General features: G+C 46.1%; 1 protein-coding gene across 1 annotated transcript; it reads right to left on the bottom strand.

The window, feature by feature from the left end:
* Positions 1-2,645: 2,645 nt before the first annotated feature.
* LOC136468630 (mitotic checkpoint protein BUB3.3) lies at positions 2,646-9,509 on the bottom strand. The gene is made up of 9 exons (XM_066467153.1): positions 9,333-9,509; positions 8,949-9,079; positions 6,058-6,140; positions 5,269-5,523; positions 4,813-4,885; positions 4,310-4,390; positions 4,098-4,176; positions 3,598-3,695; positions 2,646-3,013 (listed from the first exon to the last, which is right to left on the bottom strand). Exons 1-9 carry the CDS (start codon positions 9,432-9,434, stop codon positions 2,947-2,949), a joined length of 969 nt encoding a protein of 322 aa, XP_066323250.1. The 5' UTR covers positions 9,435-9,509; the 3' UTR covers positions 2,646-2,946.
* Positions 9,510-15,502: the final 5,993 nt, after the last annotated feature.

The raw sequence follows: 15,502 nt of genomic DNA, 5'->3' as shown, positions 1-15,502 counted from the left end.
AAATATCTGATTCTGTACAAGAACTGACCTGTGAGTTGTGACTTGTGAGTCTTCTGTGGCCGCACTTATCAGCCAGAAAATAAGTAGCTAATCACAAGTTTCACAAGGCAATATCATAAATTTGTGTAAGGCCTTATTTAGCTGGGTGAAATTTGGGAATTTGGCTACGGTAGCATTTTCGTTTTTATTTGGCAATTAGTATTCAATCATGGACTAATTAGGCTCAAAACGTTCGTCTCGTGATTTCCAATCAAACTGTGCAATTAGTTTTTTTCGTCTACATTTAATGCTCCATGCACGTATCGCAAGATTCGATGTGATAGCTACTATAGCACTTTTTAAAAAAACTTTTTGCAACTAAACGTGGCCTAAATAAGAGATTCGGATGTACATAATCCTTTATATAAAGAGAGCAACAGAGCTCAGACAATCCAATCCATTCCCTATGCAACCTACACAAACACAACTGAGAACAATCCAATCCCTTCCGCATGCGACAAGGCAATGTAACTTATCAGCTAGAATCTATAATGTTTTTCTCTCACAACAAACTAACTTCAACCAGTTTATCAGTCGACTTTAATACCAGCCGAACGTGCTTTCATCGCTGAAAACAGCAGTTTGCCGCACGCCAGGGCAGCCCCAATGCACATCTGCCGGATGCGGATGCCCTGATGCCCACTGCACCGGAAGTCCGAAACGCGACAAAGACTCCAGACAACATCTTCCAAAGAGCAAATGAGCAATATTCCTTTTATGCCACTGTCCTGCTACCGGCCATCTTTTTTTTTCTATGATTCAGCACAAGAATCATAAGTCATAGCTTAGCTTCGACTCCTAATTTTTTAAGCGCAACCATAATCTCTAGCATGTTCATTAAAAAAACACTCTAGGCCTTGTTTAGATGGTAAGAGTTAGAAAAATTTAGCACTGTAGCACTTTCGTTTGTATTTGATAATTATTGTCCAATCATGGACTAGGCTCAAAAGATTCGTCTCGTAATTTACAATCAAACTGTGTAATTAATTATTTTTTTTATCTACATTTACTGCTGCATGCATGTGTCCCTAGATTCGATGTAATGGAGAGAGAGTGAAAAAACTTAAAACTTTGAAGCAATCTAAACAAGGCCCTAGTGTAAGTCTAAGGGCATGTTTGGAGCTTGCCTTGCCTCGCCCGTGCAAGCAAGACTTAGGGCTAGCCCAGCCAGCAGCAATCTCAGCCTTAGGCCTCTAAAATTGGACGCAGTGCCGGTTCTAGGATTTTAAGGGCCCTCCAGCGATCTCGTCGTAACGGCCCCTCTTGATCATATATAAAATCTTATAATATATAGGCGCTAATTTTACTTGCAAAACGAAAGCAAATTCAATAACATATTTTTAATTTAACATGTCTGATAATTATTGAGGAACAATATAGATTAAGAAATATATTTGTAGATGTATAATAATTATCAAGGAATGATGTAGATTAAAAAAAATAATATATTCGTTTTCTTTTCTCACCCATGATAAACATTTATTAGGTAACATTATAAAATTCTAACATGTAAATTAGAAGAAAAAATATGACTATATGGGTACAAAGTACTAGAAGTGTGCAATACTATACAAATAATTAATTTGAATTAAAAATAAAAAAGAAAAAAATACCTTGGGCCTAAACAACTAATCGGTGATCGCAATTCATAAGAAGCAAAGAATCAAGATGTCGTCGTCGTGGAGCCATGCCTAGTTGCCGTCCTCGTGCACCGTGTCCGTGTCTTTGGTAGTCTAGCCCTTCGCGACGGCGTGGCTCGCCAACTCCACGCGTGTAAGGCGTACGTCCCGAACTCACGATCAGAGTGTGTTGTGTGCAGCGTGACTCCTCGCATCCTCTCTACCCGAGGGTCGTGGAGAAAGAAAACTAGGAAATAAATGTCAATATTGTCTTCTTGGACCGCCTAGCCAGTTCTATGTCTCTGTTCTTATTAGTTTGCTAATGCCTAATGGACTATAGGACCTGAGGGTTTGTATACCTGGGCTTGGGCCCCTCCTCCGCTTGGGCCCTCGGCCGTCGCACCTGGTGGCCTACCCTTAGGGCCGGCACTGATTGGACGTCTGGGATTCATGTCTTGCCTAGGTTCAAACCAAATAGATCCTTACCTTACCAGCCCAGGTGAACCAGGATCTCTCTCCTGAGAAAGCAAGCTTTAATCTTTTGAGAAAGCAAGCCAAAAAGCTCGCTAAATCAAGCACCAAGATAACCTCACCCACCAACTAAACACTTGTCGAGTACAAAAATTAAAACAGTGAAGAGGCCAAAACAACTAATTTATACCTATCCATTTCAAAATATAAGTCACTTTTTAGTTTTATTCTAAGTCAAAATGTTTCTAACTTTGACAAAGTTTTCAGAAAAAATACACAACCATCTACAGCAATGAATTATTTTCATTAAATTATTCATGAGATATAATAGTTCATTGATCTTGTATATGGTAATATATCTTTCTGAAAACTCGATCAAAGAAAATTATGACTTATACAAAACTGAAGTGAACTATAATCTTTCTGAAAACTTGATCAAAGAAAATTATGACATACAAAACTGAAGTGAACTATAAATAGAATCGAGGGGGTAAAGTTTTTTTAAGAAAAAAGAAAAGGAGATCATCGCAGGTCCTATTGAAAGCAAATGACAGTTTACTAACGTAACAGGGATGGCTGCGGTAACAGCACAGCAATACAGGTTCAAAAGCTCAAAGAGATACAACACACCACAACTGTCTCAGACTAGCTAGACTAGATGTAACTAATCTATACAACTAATGCTTAGCCATACTATATTTTTCCAAAAAAAAAAAACTTCGCCATACAACATAATACAACATGCTGTTACATCTTCGTGACCTTGAATATGTATGTTAGACAAAGAATACAACAGAACATTTTTTGTTAGAAGGCTCTATCCCACACGGGACTTGCCTTTGAAGTCCTCAGTTTCAATGAATATCTGGTGGTGGTCGCTCACCCTGGCCAAAGAAAACGTGGAAGTAAATGAAATGAATATCAGACACGCTCGGTGATTTCTTTGAGATGAAGACATATAATGCTTTAAGTTAGGATGCAAAAATCTGCTGCAGAAGCGAGAAACAAAACTCCTCTGTGCATTCCATGACTTAATTGAAGCCAACGATTCGCCAAACAATTGAAGGATATCACTCTTTCAGAAATGGTTATTATTACTTTACCCTTGCACTGTCAAATACTACCACATACCCCAACGTAGAAGGCGAGATGCTTACAAAAGAATGGGTGCTTAGGGAGAAGAGAAAGCAATGGCTAATGGGGTGTGCTATTCTTAGACTTGAAGACAACAAAATAAGAGCGCAGTATATCCTGCATGTGGCAAGAAAAAGTGACTTTTGTGTTAAAGCGCCTATTTAGGTATTTAAATAGCTGATAGCTCAAAGGCACCCCTGCTGGAGTTGTCTACGATTCAAGTGTGAGCATGGATACATTATGTTGGTTTGTGGCCTTTTTTACAACATTCAAGATAAATCTGATGGTAATGAGTAAAATTAATAAACATCTTGTAAGTTTAGAAGCCGCTCACTCTTTATCCACTTCTAAAAAATAGTTTGAGGCAACCGCCAGAAGTTGGCCATTATGGTTGTATGCCATTGACGCCACACTGCCCAAATAGGTTGGAAGCTGTGATCGTAAACACTGTTATTTTTAAGTCACTAAATCAAAGAACAAAAAAGTGCACTTGTGAATAATTAAATGAGTGCAAAAAGAAAACATTAGCGCAAGGAGAAAAGACTTGGGGGTGGGGACTGGGGAGTCAATGTTGTTGCGCTTCATCCTTTTCTTACTAAGAAATAACTTTTGCCCCTGAATCTGTGGGACAGATAGTAATAGTATTTTTTGGAAGGTACAAAATAATCAGTATGAAAAAGGAGAGTATACAACACACGATTTAGCAGGCGAGAATATGGGTAGAGAGTAGAGAGTAGAGTCGTCTCACTCAAATGATCTATCTAAGTACCACTCACAAAAACTTCTTTTAGATTAAGAAATAAATGTATATTTTCAAGAAAAACTTGATATCACCTCAATCAGCTTCTTTTTCGAATGAGCATCCCAGGCAATAGTGCATCCTTCATCATCTCCAGTAACAAAGGTTTTCTTGCTGGTGACAAGAAACATATGAATTTATCTTTACTTTGAGAAAGCTATAGCCTACCCCAACTTGTTTGGGACTTGGCTTTGTTGTTGTTGTTGTTGTTTGAGAAAGCTATAGAACTTCTTTACACAAAGCTTACCAGGGATGAACTGCGATGCAATTTACAGGGACCAGATTCGATCTTCCATTTCTGGATTTTGGATGACAACGAAATGCATATCTGCAAGAACACAGGTATCCCAGTGAATTACAAAGGATCACTTGCACTTTGATGCCTATTACTTTCTCCAGGGACTTACTTTGTTCCCTCTACCTCTAAGATGTCCAAATTTGAGGCTGTAGCTTATATTGGTTCTGATTGGTCCTTTTACAAAACATATGAATAGAAATCAACTATAGGTATGAAAAGGTTTTACATGAATGCAAAAAAAGACAATTCACCAGGTTAATAAGAAATGATAGGATATATGAGAAAATATACTTAAAATGCTAACTGCAATTTATATATCGCCTCAATATATAAGAATTTTTTTCTTCCATGACATGGTAGCTTTCCATACCCTGTCTTTAATCATTATATATAGGAAGATACAGAAAAAAAAATAATAACCTAAAGAGATGGAAGAATGTAACAATACTAACCCCAAATCTCTATCGGTTCCACGATCAAGATACTTCAATGCCACAGCTCCATCCACAGAGCCAGCAACATAAGCTAAGAAAAAAGAACAGTAACAAAGACTGAGCATTAATGACTTTAATACGGTGTCAAACCTGGATCTAAAATCTATGGCTGAATAAAGAGTGCAGTTTTTTGACAGTGTCACTTGTTAAAAATTGGAAGGTAAGGATTAAAACCCAACAATTTACTCATACAAGATCCCAAAATGATTAACTATGCACTAGTTTTTGCTAAACAACAAAGGTTAAACGACATATTGCAAAAATTTAGTGATTCTTGGTTAAATGACATATTGCAAAAATTTAGTGATTCTTGTGAGTGCTTTCATGAAGACAGACTCAAGACCTTACTTTGAAGAAACACAACAGAGAAATATTAAAAGAAGATAGTGGTGGGTGGGGTAGGGGGGCATATACCATTCCATTCTGGAGAAGCATGAAGGCATCGAATTGGATATTCCAGAGGACAGTCTTTTTCATTTACTGGTGTTGTTAGATTCCTCATGTCATAAAAATAAACATTTCTCGCAACTGCAGCTAATATATACATGCCACATATCGAAAGTGATGCCACATCTGAATCTAAGATTATAGTCCCACTCGGGCTTACATTTCTTGTTTTTAAATCCCAAAGCATTAGCTTCTTGTCCAGGCTGCCGGTCATAACCTGACCTGAAAAACATATAACACAATACTAATAGTAAACATAAACTTTGGCAGTTGTGATATTACATATAAAGATTCAAGAATGAAAAAAAAAATCCTTTCTAAATGTGGCACTATAAAATAAAGCTTGTGTTAGTATACTTCTTGTTTCCGCTACACATATTTGCTTAGCTGCTAAGTTAGTCAAACTAGTTTTGGGCTGTAATATGTCGGCTGCCACAGCCCACAGCAACCGACCTTAGCTATTCTGTACTAATATAAATAGAAGGCAATATAAACTTAAAGCTATAGCACCTAAACAATCTATCCAGCTCATTTCAGTGAACTCATTTGAGGTGGCTCAGATACAACATTGGTGTTCAAATTGAGTACAATAAAATATTTTGTGCAAACAAAATGTCAGGTCAATACAAATACTTCAGAACCAGGTGATGAGAACATGTACATACAGTTCTATAGAGCTATTTGGTGCTGCAGAGAACTACCAGGGAATCAAACACAAAATCATCAAGATATAAGATTGTTTACTATCTTCCTTACCAGTCATCAAAGAGAACTCAATGCAGGCAAGCACATCTTCATGGTGCCCCACTGTATCCTGCGAACCTGAGTGGAAGTCGTACCTGACAATGTTGCCCGTAACGTAATGGGCATGGTATACGGTTCCAGTTAAACTAAGTGTTTTTTAAAAGGATTTTTTTTAAAGGAAGTTAAACTAAGTTAACATGGAGAATGTGACTGTACTTGATAGAGTAAATCAGTAGCAGCAGCAGGCACACAACAATCTTCTCTAATTCAATGTAGTTGCAGTTGCACATATAGTAGTGCTAGACTGCTAGTGGAGTAAATCAGCAGTTGCCCCAAATAAAAGTACTATTATTGTTTATCCTATAAATGTCACACTGAAATAATGCCATGAATGCAAATATGCAAACAAAACAAGGATAAATGGAACTACCATACCTTATTTGCATTGTCATGCATTAGCATTAAATGTCATCTGAAGAAAGCAACCGAAGGTCAAACTGTAGATTTGTGATTAGTTCTTAACAGATTGTAACTGGTAGACCTTTGCTTAATTGTAACCACTTCAATCAAAAGACATACATTATTGAGTTAAATGCATGAGAGGTCCCTGAACTTGTCAACGGGTGTCACTTAGGTCCATGAACTTGCAAAATGCATTTCTGGATCCATAAACTTTGATAAGTGGTGCACCGTAGGTCCATATCAGACACGTGGGCGTTTCATCCAACGTGGCAGTGCCACTGTGGCAGTGACAGTGTCTAACACTTTGCATTTAACCCCTCACCTTTCTTTTTTTTTCTCCCCTCTTCTTTCTTCTCTGAAACTCAGGCCGTCACCCCGGTAGCCTCCAGCACCACTATTGCTGTTGTCGCCTCCTCTCGCAGCCTGGTCAGCAACCTCCATCACCACCGGCACCTCTCTCCTACGGCCCCCTCTGCAAAATCCATCAAACAGCATCGGCTCCCTTGCGCGTTGCTCTTCAGTGTGCCCTACGCAGCGCACAGCGGCTATGGACGACGACGACGGCAGTGAGGTCACGCTCAACTTGGCTTCAACAACCTCATCGGGCCATCCTGCAAAGGCGCTCTCTCTCAATCCCAGAGGCCGCACACTGGCCGCATGCCCCTAGGCCGGGCAGCCCCAATCGCTAGGCTTAACTGGTGTTGTCAAATCAAATGTCGATCTGTGTAGAGCGCAGCTGGTGCCATGGCCCGTGGTGGGATGGCCGCCCGTGCGGATCTACCGGAAGAACACTCTCTCCGAGCAGCATTCGCTCGTTGTCCACGGCCTCATGCATGCATGAGACAGCTTTCGGCAATCGAGGTGGCTGCCCAACGTCCCCTTCTCCCCGAACAAATGAAACCCCGATGCTGCTATACAGCATAACAAAAAGAGTATGGCATCCTCTTCTTTGTTAGCAACAAGCCAACAATTCAAACATGTCACATGATCGAGGATTCAACACCTGTATTACTGCTAAATATGTGTTGATTGCTTCGTATAAGTGGTTGTGGGTCTTTCAGTCGCCGGCCGAGAATGACTCTAATCAGCTCACCTAGTCTTTCCGGCTGGAGCTTCGGATCACCAGCGAACTGCACGAGCGAGCAAAGTAGAACGCCACAGGTTTGGCACCGCACGCAGGCACTGCTGCTGAATCGGCCGGGAGCAGCGGAGCAGACCGACTGCCCGATCATGCCCTCCAGGATCGCAGCGACCCTCCTGTTCGCGTCGGTCTCGCCGTTGATGGCTTCGTCCATGGGCCGTGGTCGCCCAGAACTTGTGAGTTTTCTTGGAGAGCACCAAATTGGTCGCGTAAAATAGTACGATGGGGCTGACATAGTTCTCCTTCATGCCCTGCCGCGGTAGCACCTGCACGATCTGCTTGAAGAACTGGAACGGGAGCGCGATCAGGTCCTTGATCCAGAGGTCGCACGGGGTGAGCTGCCGAGCTCCTTGACGAGCTCGGCGTCCCACCAGCGGTCAACCAGCGCGCGCTGTGCCGGTGCAAGGCTGATCCACCGCTACTCCGGCCTCCAGGTCGAGGATTCTCCACGCACTCCATGAACGCCCTGTTGTCATCGAAGATTTCCCCGGTCGTGGGCTCGTGACCGCATCAACGCTCTCGCCGGCGACCTTACTTTGACGTGCGGTTGTTCGGCCTAGTGCCGTGCAGCCCGGGGGCAAGGGAGCCCGTCTGCAGGATGGGCAGATGGCCCAATGAGGTTGTTGAAGCGAAGTCGAGCGTGACCTCGCTGCCGTCGTCGTCGTCGTCCATAGCCGTTGTGCACCGCGTAGGGCACACTGAAGAGGAACGCGCGAGGGTGCCGATGCGGTTAGATGGGTTTCACAGAGGGGCCCATAGGAGAGAGGCGCCAGTGGTGATTATGGAGGTTGCCGAGGAGGTCGTGAGAGGAGGCGACGACAGCAATAGTGGCGCTGGAGGCTACAGCGGTGACGGCTGACGGCCAATTGCATCGGCAGGTTTCCGAGTTTCAGAGAAGAAAGAAGAGGGGAGAAAAAAAATAAAAAAAATAAAAGATGAGGGAAAAGCGTTAGACACTGTCACCGCCACAGTGGCAATGCCACATTGGATGAAACGCCCACGTGTCCAATCTGGACCTACGATGCACCACTTATCAAGTTTATGGATCCAGAAATGCATTTTGCAAGTTCATGAACCTAAGTGACACCCATTCACAAGTTCAAGGACCTCTCATGCATTTAACTCTACATTATTTGCATCAGTAATGCACAGAATTACAATGTGGAACTTGGCTATCAGTACAAAAAGCATACTCTCACTCCTGCTATCATGCAGCCAGAGACAGTAAATGGAAATGCTATAAGGGCATGCGAGTTCAAGATACAATCCAGAAACGAATTGCAACCGTTTTTAAATTTACCTTCTCACAGTTCCATCGGAGCCGCAAGCAAACGCTGAAGACTCATCCTCGAAGCAGCAGTCGAGGAGTGCCGCCTCCGACTCCGCGTTGACCCGGAGCGTGCCCTCGTCGGCATCGTACAGCCGCAGCCCCTGCGACGAATCGGACGGAAACACCTATCAGACACCGCTAACGATCTCCCCCAAAATTTCAAATCGACCTGAGCGCGCCCAAATTGGAATCCGAAATGAGCTAAACCTCGGGCGATTTACTGAAAATACAACCCCGCAACCTCAAATAAATTTTAGAACTGTTCCCATCTCCCTCAAACTCGACCCAGCCAGAAGTGGCAAGGAGAGGATGCCTAAGCCGCAAGGAACCGCGAGGCGGGGAGAGAGCTCTCACCGAATCCCATGAGGAGACGAGCAGGTTGTTGGAGGTGGGCGCGAACCGAACCCGGGATGCTGCGCCTGCAGTTGCGTCGCCCGCCTGGCTCCGCCTCGCCATCTCGGTCTCGAGCGCGGCGCGGCCCCTCGGCAAGCTGGGTAGTGCGAACTGCAGAACCGGGGAGTGGAAGGCTCCGAAATCCGAACGGGCCCGTTGCGTCGTGGGCCGAGTATTGAAGCGGATTAGGCCCAGTAGTTCCGGGCCTCCGGTACCAATGATTAGTTTTGCTAAAAAAACAATAATTAAAAAATAATAATTAGCCGTGAGATTAGTTACCGCTAAATTATTATTTGGAGACTCATTTGCATAAAAATTATTTTCTATATCTTTTCACTCTCCAACAGTTTTTTTATATCTCATGTGTACTCTAGAGAGCCATTCTTATCTTATATTTTTTATAGCGAAAAATCTGGAATAGAAGATAGCTATATTTGGATAACCATTTATAAAAGCTGTTGGACGGTAGTTTTTCACCAAAATCTATATTCCTAGCATTTATAAATGATATAGTGTCTCTTGGAATTGCTCTAGAGCTCTAAAACTTTAAAACACTTTAGCTTAGTTTTAAGGTTTAATGTGAGATGGACCTCAAATCAACAGCGCGTTCTCGTCACCAATCTCGTGGAGATCTATGCCGGTCCACGACGACGATTCATCGCTGCTACACCAGCCCCCGTGACAGCAGATCCGATCTCGGAATCACCTTCGAGGTCGTCTTCACCAACAACTCACCGCCCGCCGGGTGTTCGCCGTCAACGCCGACCAGATAACGCCATACGTCACCGATCAGACTTTTTGTCTAAAGCTAAGTCACGTTTTAATATTCTTCTAAATATTCTCTAATTTTCGTATATCGCCATAATGTTTTTCTGAACTGTTTTCTCCATGTTTGCTCTCCAAACGATTTTCTGAACCCCCGAACGGTCCTATTGATACTCGGACGCCTCCCGAGACGGCCATGTCTCCTGCTCCTCCCTACATATGCACGAGCGTCTGTCCTCTACGTTATGGGTGGTCGCAGTGGCTCCTTAGCGACGCTTGTTCCTCCTACATGTGCACGGGCTCCGCGCTCCGCGTTATGATTAACAGGCTAGCTAGGACAGGTGACTCAACTACACACTAACTGTTCGGGCGGTTTATATTCAATAAATCTTCAGCTATTTACGCTATTTCATCGCCATTGTTGATTTTTCTACCGAGTTCATTTATTTTTACATCATGTACTACCCGTTCTACATGTTTGTGTTGTAGGATCATCGTCTAGGTGATCGGACCACCTGGTGCTCGGACTTCTCCACCGATCAACTGGTCGGACTACTAGGTTCATGGACTTCGTCGCCGACCAGATGATCGGACTATTTGCCGGTTGCTTCTACTCAATGCTCACTTCACCGACGACCAGTTGACCAGACTGTTCGTCGCTCGTGCTTCATCGCCGGCTACACCGGTTACTCCTCAGTGCACGGATACTTCGTGCTCGAGGACTAAGTGGGCACACTTCACCGCACGGACGTCGTCAGCTACGTCGATGCTCGGACCTCTCCGCCTACGTCGGGGACTCCTCGGTGCTCGGACCTCGTCGCCTACGTCGAGGACTCCTCGGTGCTCGGACATCGCCACCTATGCGGGGGGCTCCTCGCTCCTCGGTGCTTGGTCATCACCAGCGATACCGGGGACTCCTCGCTCCTCGGTGCTCGGTCATCGCCAGCGACGTCGGGGACCCCTCGCTCCTCGGTGCTCGGTCATCGCCAGCAACGTCGGGGACTCCTCGCTCCTCGGTGCTCGGTCATCGCCAGCGATGCCGGGGACCCCTCGCTCCTCGGTCCTCGATCATCGCCAGCGACGTCGGGGACTCCTCGCTCCTCGGTGCTCGGACATCGCCAGCGACGCCGAGGACTCCTCGATGCTCGAACATCACCATCGACGCCGGGGACTCCTCGCTCCTTGGTGCTCGGACATCGCCAGCGATACGGGGGACTCCTCGCTCCTCGATGCTCGATCATCGCCAGTGTCGATGAAATATGGTCGGTAGTCTACCTAGGGGTATGTCCAAGGTAGTAGATTGTCGGCAGACAGATGCACAAGCCACAAACAAGATGGTGACGCAAGACAGACACAAGGTTTTATCCAGGTTCGGCCGCCCAGAAGGCGTAATACCTACGTCATGCGTCTGATTTGTATTGTTGTATGTCAATGAGAGATGTTTTTTAGAGGGATCCTCTGCCCGCCTTATATAGTCCGGGGGGTAGGGTTACAGATCTGGAAACTAATCCTAGCTAGTTACAATTGCCATATATGGCCGGATAAGGATTCCTATTCTAACCGACCAGGATCTTGCTTGATCGCCAAATCCGCCTTGACTCCTTGTGTAGGACTCCGATCAGGTTGGCTGGGCCGCACATCGTCTTTTGGTGGACCGGATCCATCGATCTGGGCTGGCCCAAGCTTAGCCATAAGGGTATAGGGCTTAATACCCCCACAGCTAGTCCCCGAGCACCATGTATTATGCTGTGACACGCCATTTTAACCTTCTCCGACAAGTAAGGCTTGAGTCCTTTATACCTCTGACCACCGTCATCGCCAGAGAAGTAAGTTGTCCGAAGAATGTATGGTGCTCTTAAGAAAAAAGAAAAAGATTTCCGTCCTGAGAAGTGTGCCCACTTGTATTTCTGAAAAGAAATGTAAGCAGTCTTGAAGCATAGCGTCCTTGAACGTCAGAGACGTAGGGGTCGAAAAATAAACACATTCACCACAAGGTGAAGTATGCCCACTTAGTCCTCGAGCCTGGTAGTAGGTGACGCAGGCACGTGGTGCCAGGGTCTAAAAAGAATTCTCAGTTAAGTTGAGAACCCAATTGTCGTACAAACAAAAACGAGATGCACCGGCAGGTGCATCGTACCGACGTAGTCCCCGAGCTTGCTGGAAGGTGAGGTATGAGCCTTGTAGCAAGGTCTAAATAAATGTCTCTCAACTGTATGTGAGTACAAATCACATGTAGCCGAGGAGAACCATTCTCCGAGCAGTGGTCGGGACAGTCCCCGAGCACATTAATAATCCTTACAATCATTCAAAGCATAGGGGTCGATTAAAACACATTCACCGTAAGGTGAAGTGTGCCCACTTAGTCTCCGAGCCTGGTAGTAGATGACGTAGGCACGTGGTGCCAGGGTCTAAAAAGAATTCCTAGTTAAGTTGAGAACCCAATTATCGTACAAACAAAAACGAGATGCACCGGCAGGTGCATCGTACCGACATAGTCCCCGAGCTTGCTGTAAGGCGAGGTATGAGCCTTGTAGCAAGGTCTAAATAAATGTCTCTCAACTGTATGTGAGTACAAATCACATGTAGCCAAGGAGAACCATTCTTCGAGCAGTGGTCGGGATAGTCCCCGAGCACATAAGTTGTCGGAGCAGTCCCCGAGCACGGCAGTGATCGGAGCAATCCCGGAGCACGGTAGTGGTCTGGGCAGTCCACAAGCACGGCAGTGGTCTGGGCAGTCCCCGAGCACGGCAGTGGTCTAGGCAGTCCCCGAGCATTGCAGTGGTCTGGGCAGTCCCCGAGCATTGTAGTGGTCTGGGCAGTCCCCGAGCATTGTAGTAGTCTGATCTATCCTTAAGCACAAAACATGCAGCGAAAATACGAACGCCGCTTGTAATATTATTTGGTGTATTTATTTATCTCCTTTCTCTGTCAAGTCCAGTCTGATACGTCTGGTCAAAAAAGCAGATGGGTATAGTACATCACTCTGTCTTCTTGCTCTTTTCTGGCAAACAGTCGCTTGGCACCTGTATGGAGGTGCATCAGTGTGAGCCCTCTTACACTATCAACGAAGAGGCGCGTACACTGGTAACGATGGGGCGCGTTTATTGGCGTAGATCTCGAGGTTGTGTGAACAACCGTCTGCGGCACGTGCGCACGTCTCCCAAGAATCTCAAGCGGACGAAACAATGGAGCTCTTTGTTATTTATAATATAGATCTGGTAAGTTACTTTTACCGATCCCCATTGTCATTCGCCGCCGCAACCTTCTTCTTCCTCTTGCCGAACCCTATTCCTCCGAAAATCATCACCAATCCCCTCGCCACCGCATCCACCCCCTTAGTAAGGATAGACTAATGGCGAAGAGAGACGCCCAGAAGAAAGGCAGAGTCATGGTGAAGGAGTGGTGGAAGTCAAGGAGCAATGAGCAGACCATCGAAGACCTCGTCGCCATGGGAGTGCTCCACAACAAGGCACTCGCGGGATGGCGTGCGCCAGAAGGAGAAAGCTTCCCCGATCCACAACCAGGTGAGATTGTGGTTTTTGAGGATTTCTTCAAGCGGGGTTTTGGGGTTTCAGTGCACCCTTTCCTTCAGGGTCTCTGCTTGTATTACGAGATTGGGATTTGCAATCTGCATCCCAACTCGATTCTTCTTGTCTCCACCTTCATCCATCTCTGCGAGGCCTATGGTGGCTTCCAGCCCCATTTTGACCTTTTTCGCCACCTGTTCTGTCTGCGGAAGAAAGGGAGCGGCGGCTCGAAGATAGCCGGAGGCGTCTACCTCAATCTGCGCGATGGTATGAAAGCCCAATACTTGCACTGCCCCTAGAACACCTCACTAGATGAGTGGTACAAGAAGTGGTTCTACATCCGCGAAGAGCCGAACACAATCACCCTGTGCGACGTGGGGCTAATTCCGGAGAAGAAGAACAGCTGGTCGGAGAAACCCGAGAACTTGGAGCAGATCACGGAACTGCTTGGGATGATCCCGTGGGGAAGTCTAGATGGCCCAAGCGTGGCCGGGAACTTCATCAGCCGAAGAATCCAGCCCTACCAGAAGAGGGTACATCCTGGCTTCGAGTACTAGGGAAGCGCAGATCCAACAAGGACCAGGAAAGAGGCGCTCGACAAGATAGAAATCAAGGCCAGGATTGGGGAGCTATTCAACCTGGCCAATCCCAATTATGTCAGGTTAAACAACATCGAGCACGCCTTCAAGCTGGCCCGACCTCCCCCAAAGGTAAATGATACTTCCTTGTACCTGTAGAATCATGTTGTAACAAGAAATTGACTGTTGCCTCCTTTATGTTTCTCAGAGTAATGGTCGTGACCGGGCAGCAGTGTTCGTGTCTCCGCCCCCTGGTGTGGATTGGCCGCAAGTTGCCGGCCCAGCCGTCCAGACCAGTGCCAGGACCGAAGACGTCCACTGGGCGGCACTCGAGGTTGTGGAGGATGCATCGACCAGAGCTGCTGGCAAGCGGCCGGTAGCCAACAAACGGCGCCAAGCCATCTTCCCCCTTTCAGATGACAAAGCAGAGGATGCGGATATATTCCGGTTCGTCCCTCGAAGGCGGAGGAGACAAATGGGGTCGACGGAGCAGGGTGGCTCCTCTGTGCCAGCAGTGATTGTGTCACCGACCACTACAACATAGAGGACAAGCGAGGGAAGTGTCGAGCATCAAACCCTGGCGCCAGTGCTGGTCATCGGAAAAGACCCGGTGGACCCCGCCGAGCATGTGGAGCAGGCGCGATCGAAGAGACGCTCCTTCACCACGTCATTTCGTGCCTCCAAGCTATAAGTATCTGTAACTTTAATATAAGCTTATAATTTGTATTGAATATTATTGTCTTCTAAACTTTTCCCTGGTGTATCAGGTCGGCGTCCACCAAAAATCTCGACTAGCTAGCCGGATGTGGCATGGCTTCGCCAGTACTAGCGGAGAGAGCTGCTCAGCGGCCAGTTGTGGAGGAACCTGAAGAAGAAATTCCACCGGAGCCTCAGTAGACGGGCGACCAGACGTCAGTCCCTGAGCAGCTGGTCGAGAAGACAGCCGAGCAGAGTATAAGTGCTCCGAGCACAAACCTTGCTGAAGCAAGTACCTTGGCACCAAAGGAACCAGTCCAGGCCGAGGAGCAGCAACCAGGGTTGGCACAGAGCACGCTAGCTGATGCTACAGCTCGTGGGAAAACCATGGTGGTCGCGGTGACTGCAGACTCTAGACCAGCGCCGCCCCCTGAACAAGAGGCCGAAGAGGACGAAGTAGAAGAAATCCTAAGCCATCCCCAAGATAAACGACAACGTGTATATGTGTCACGCTGGCGGAACGACGAGTGGGTTATGCACGAAGAAATCCTAGAGGTCGAAGAGA

The sequence above is a fragment of the Miscanthus floridulus genome, chromosome 1 (assembly GCF_019320115.1).
Source record: "Miscanthus floridulus cultivar M001 chromosome 1, ASM1932011v1, whole genome shotgun sequence".
Classification (NCBI taxonomy): Eukaryota; Viridiplantae; Streptophyta; class Magnoliopsida; order Poales; family Poaceae; genus Miscanthus; species Miscanthus floridulus.
This window is presented reverse-complemented; position numbering and strand designations above follow the sequence as displayed.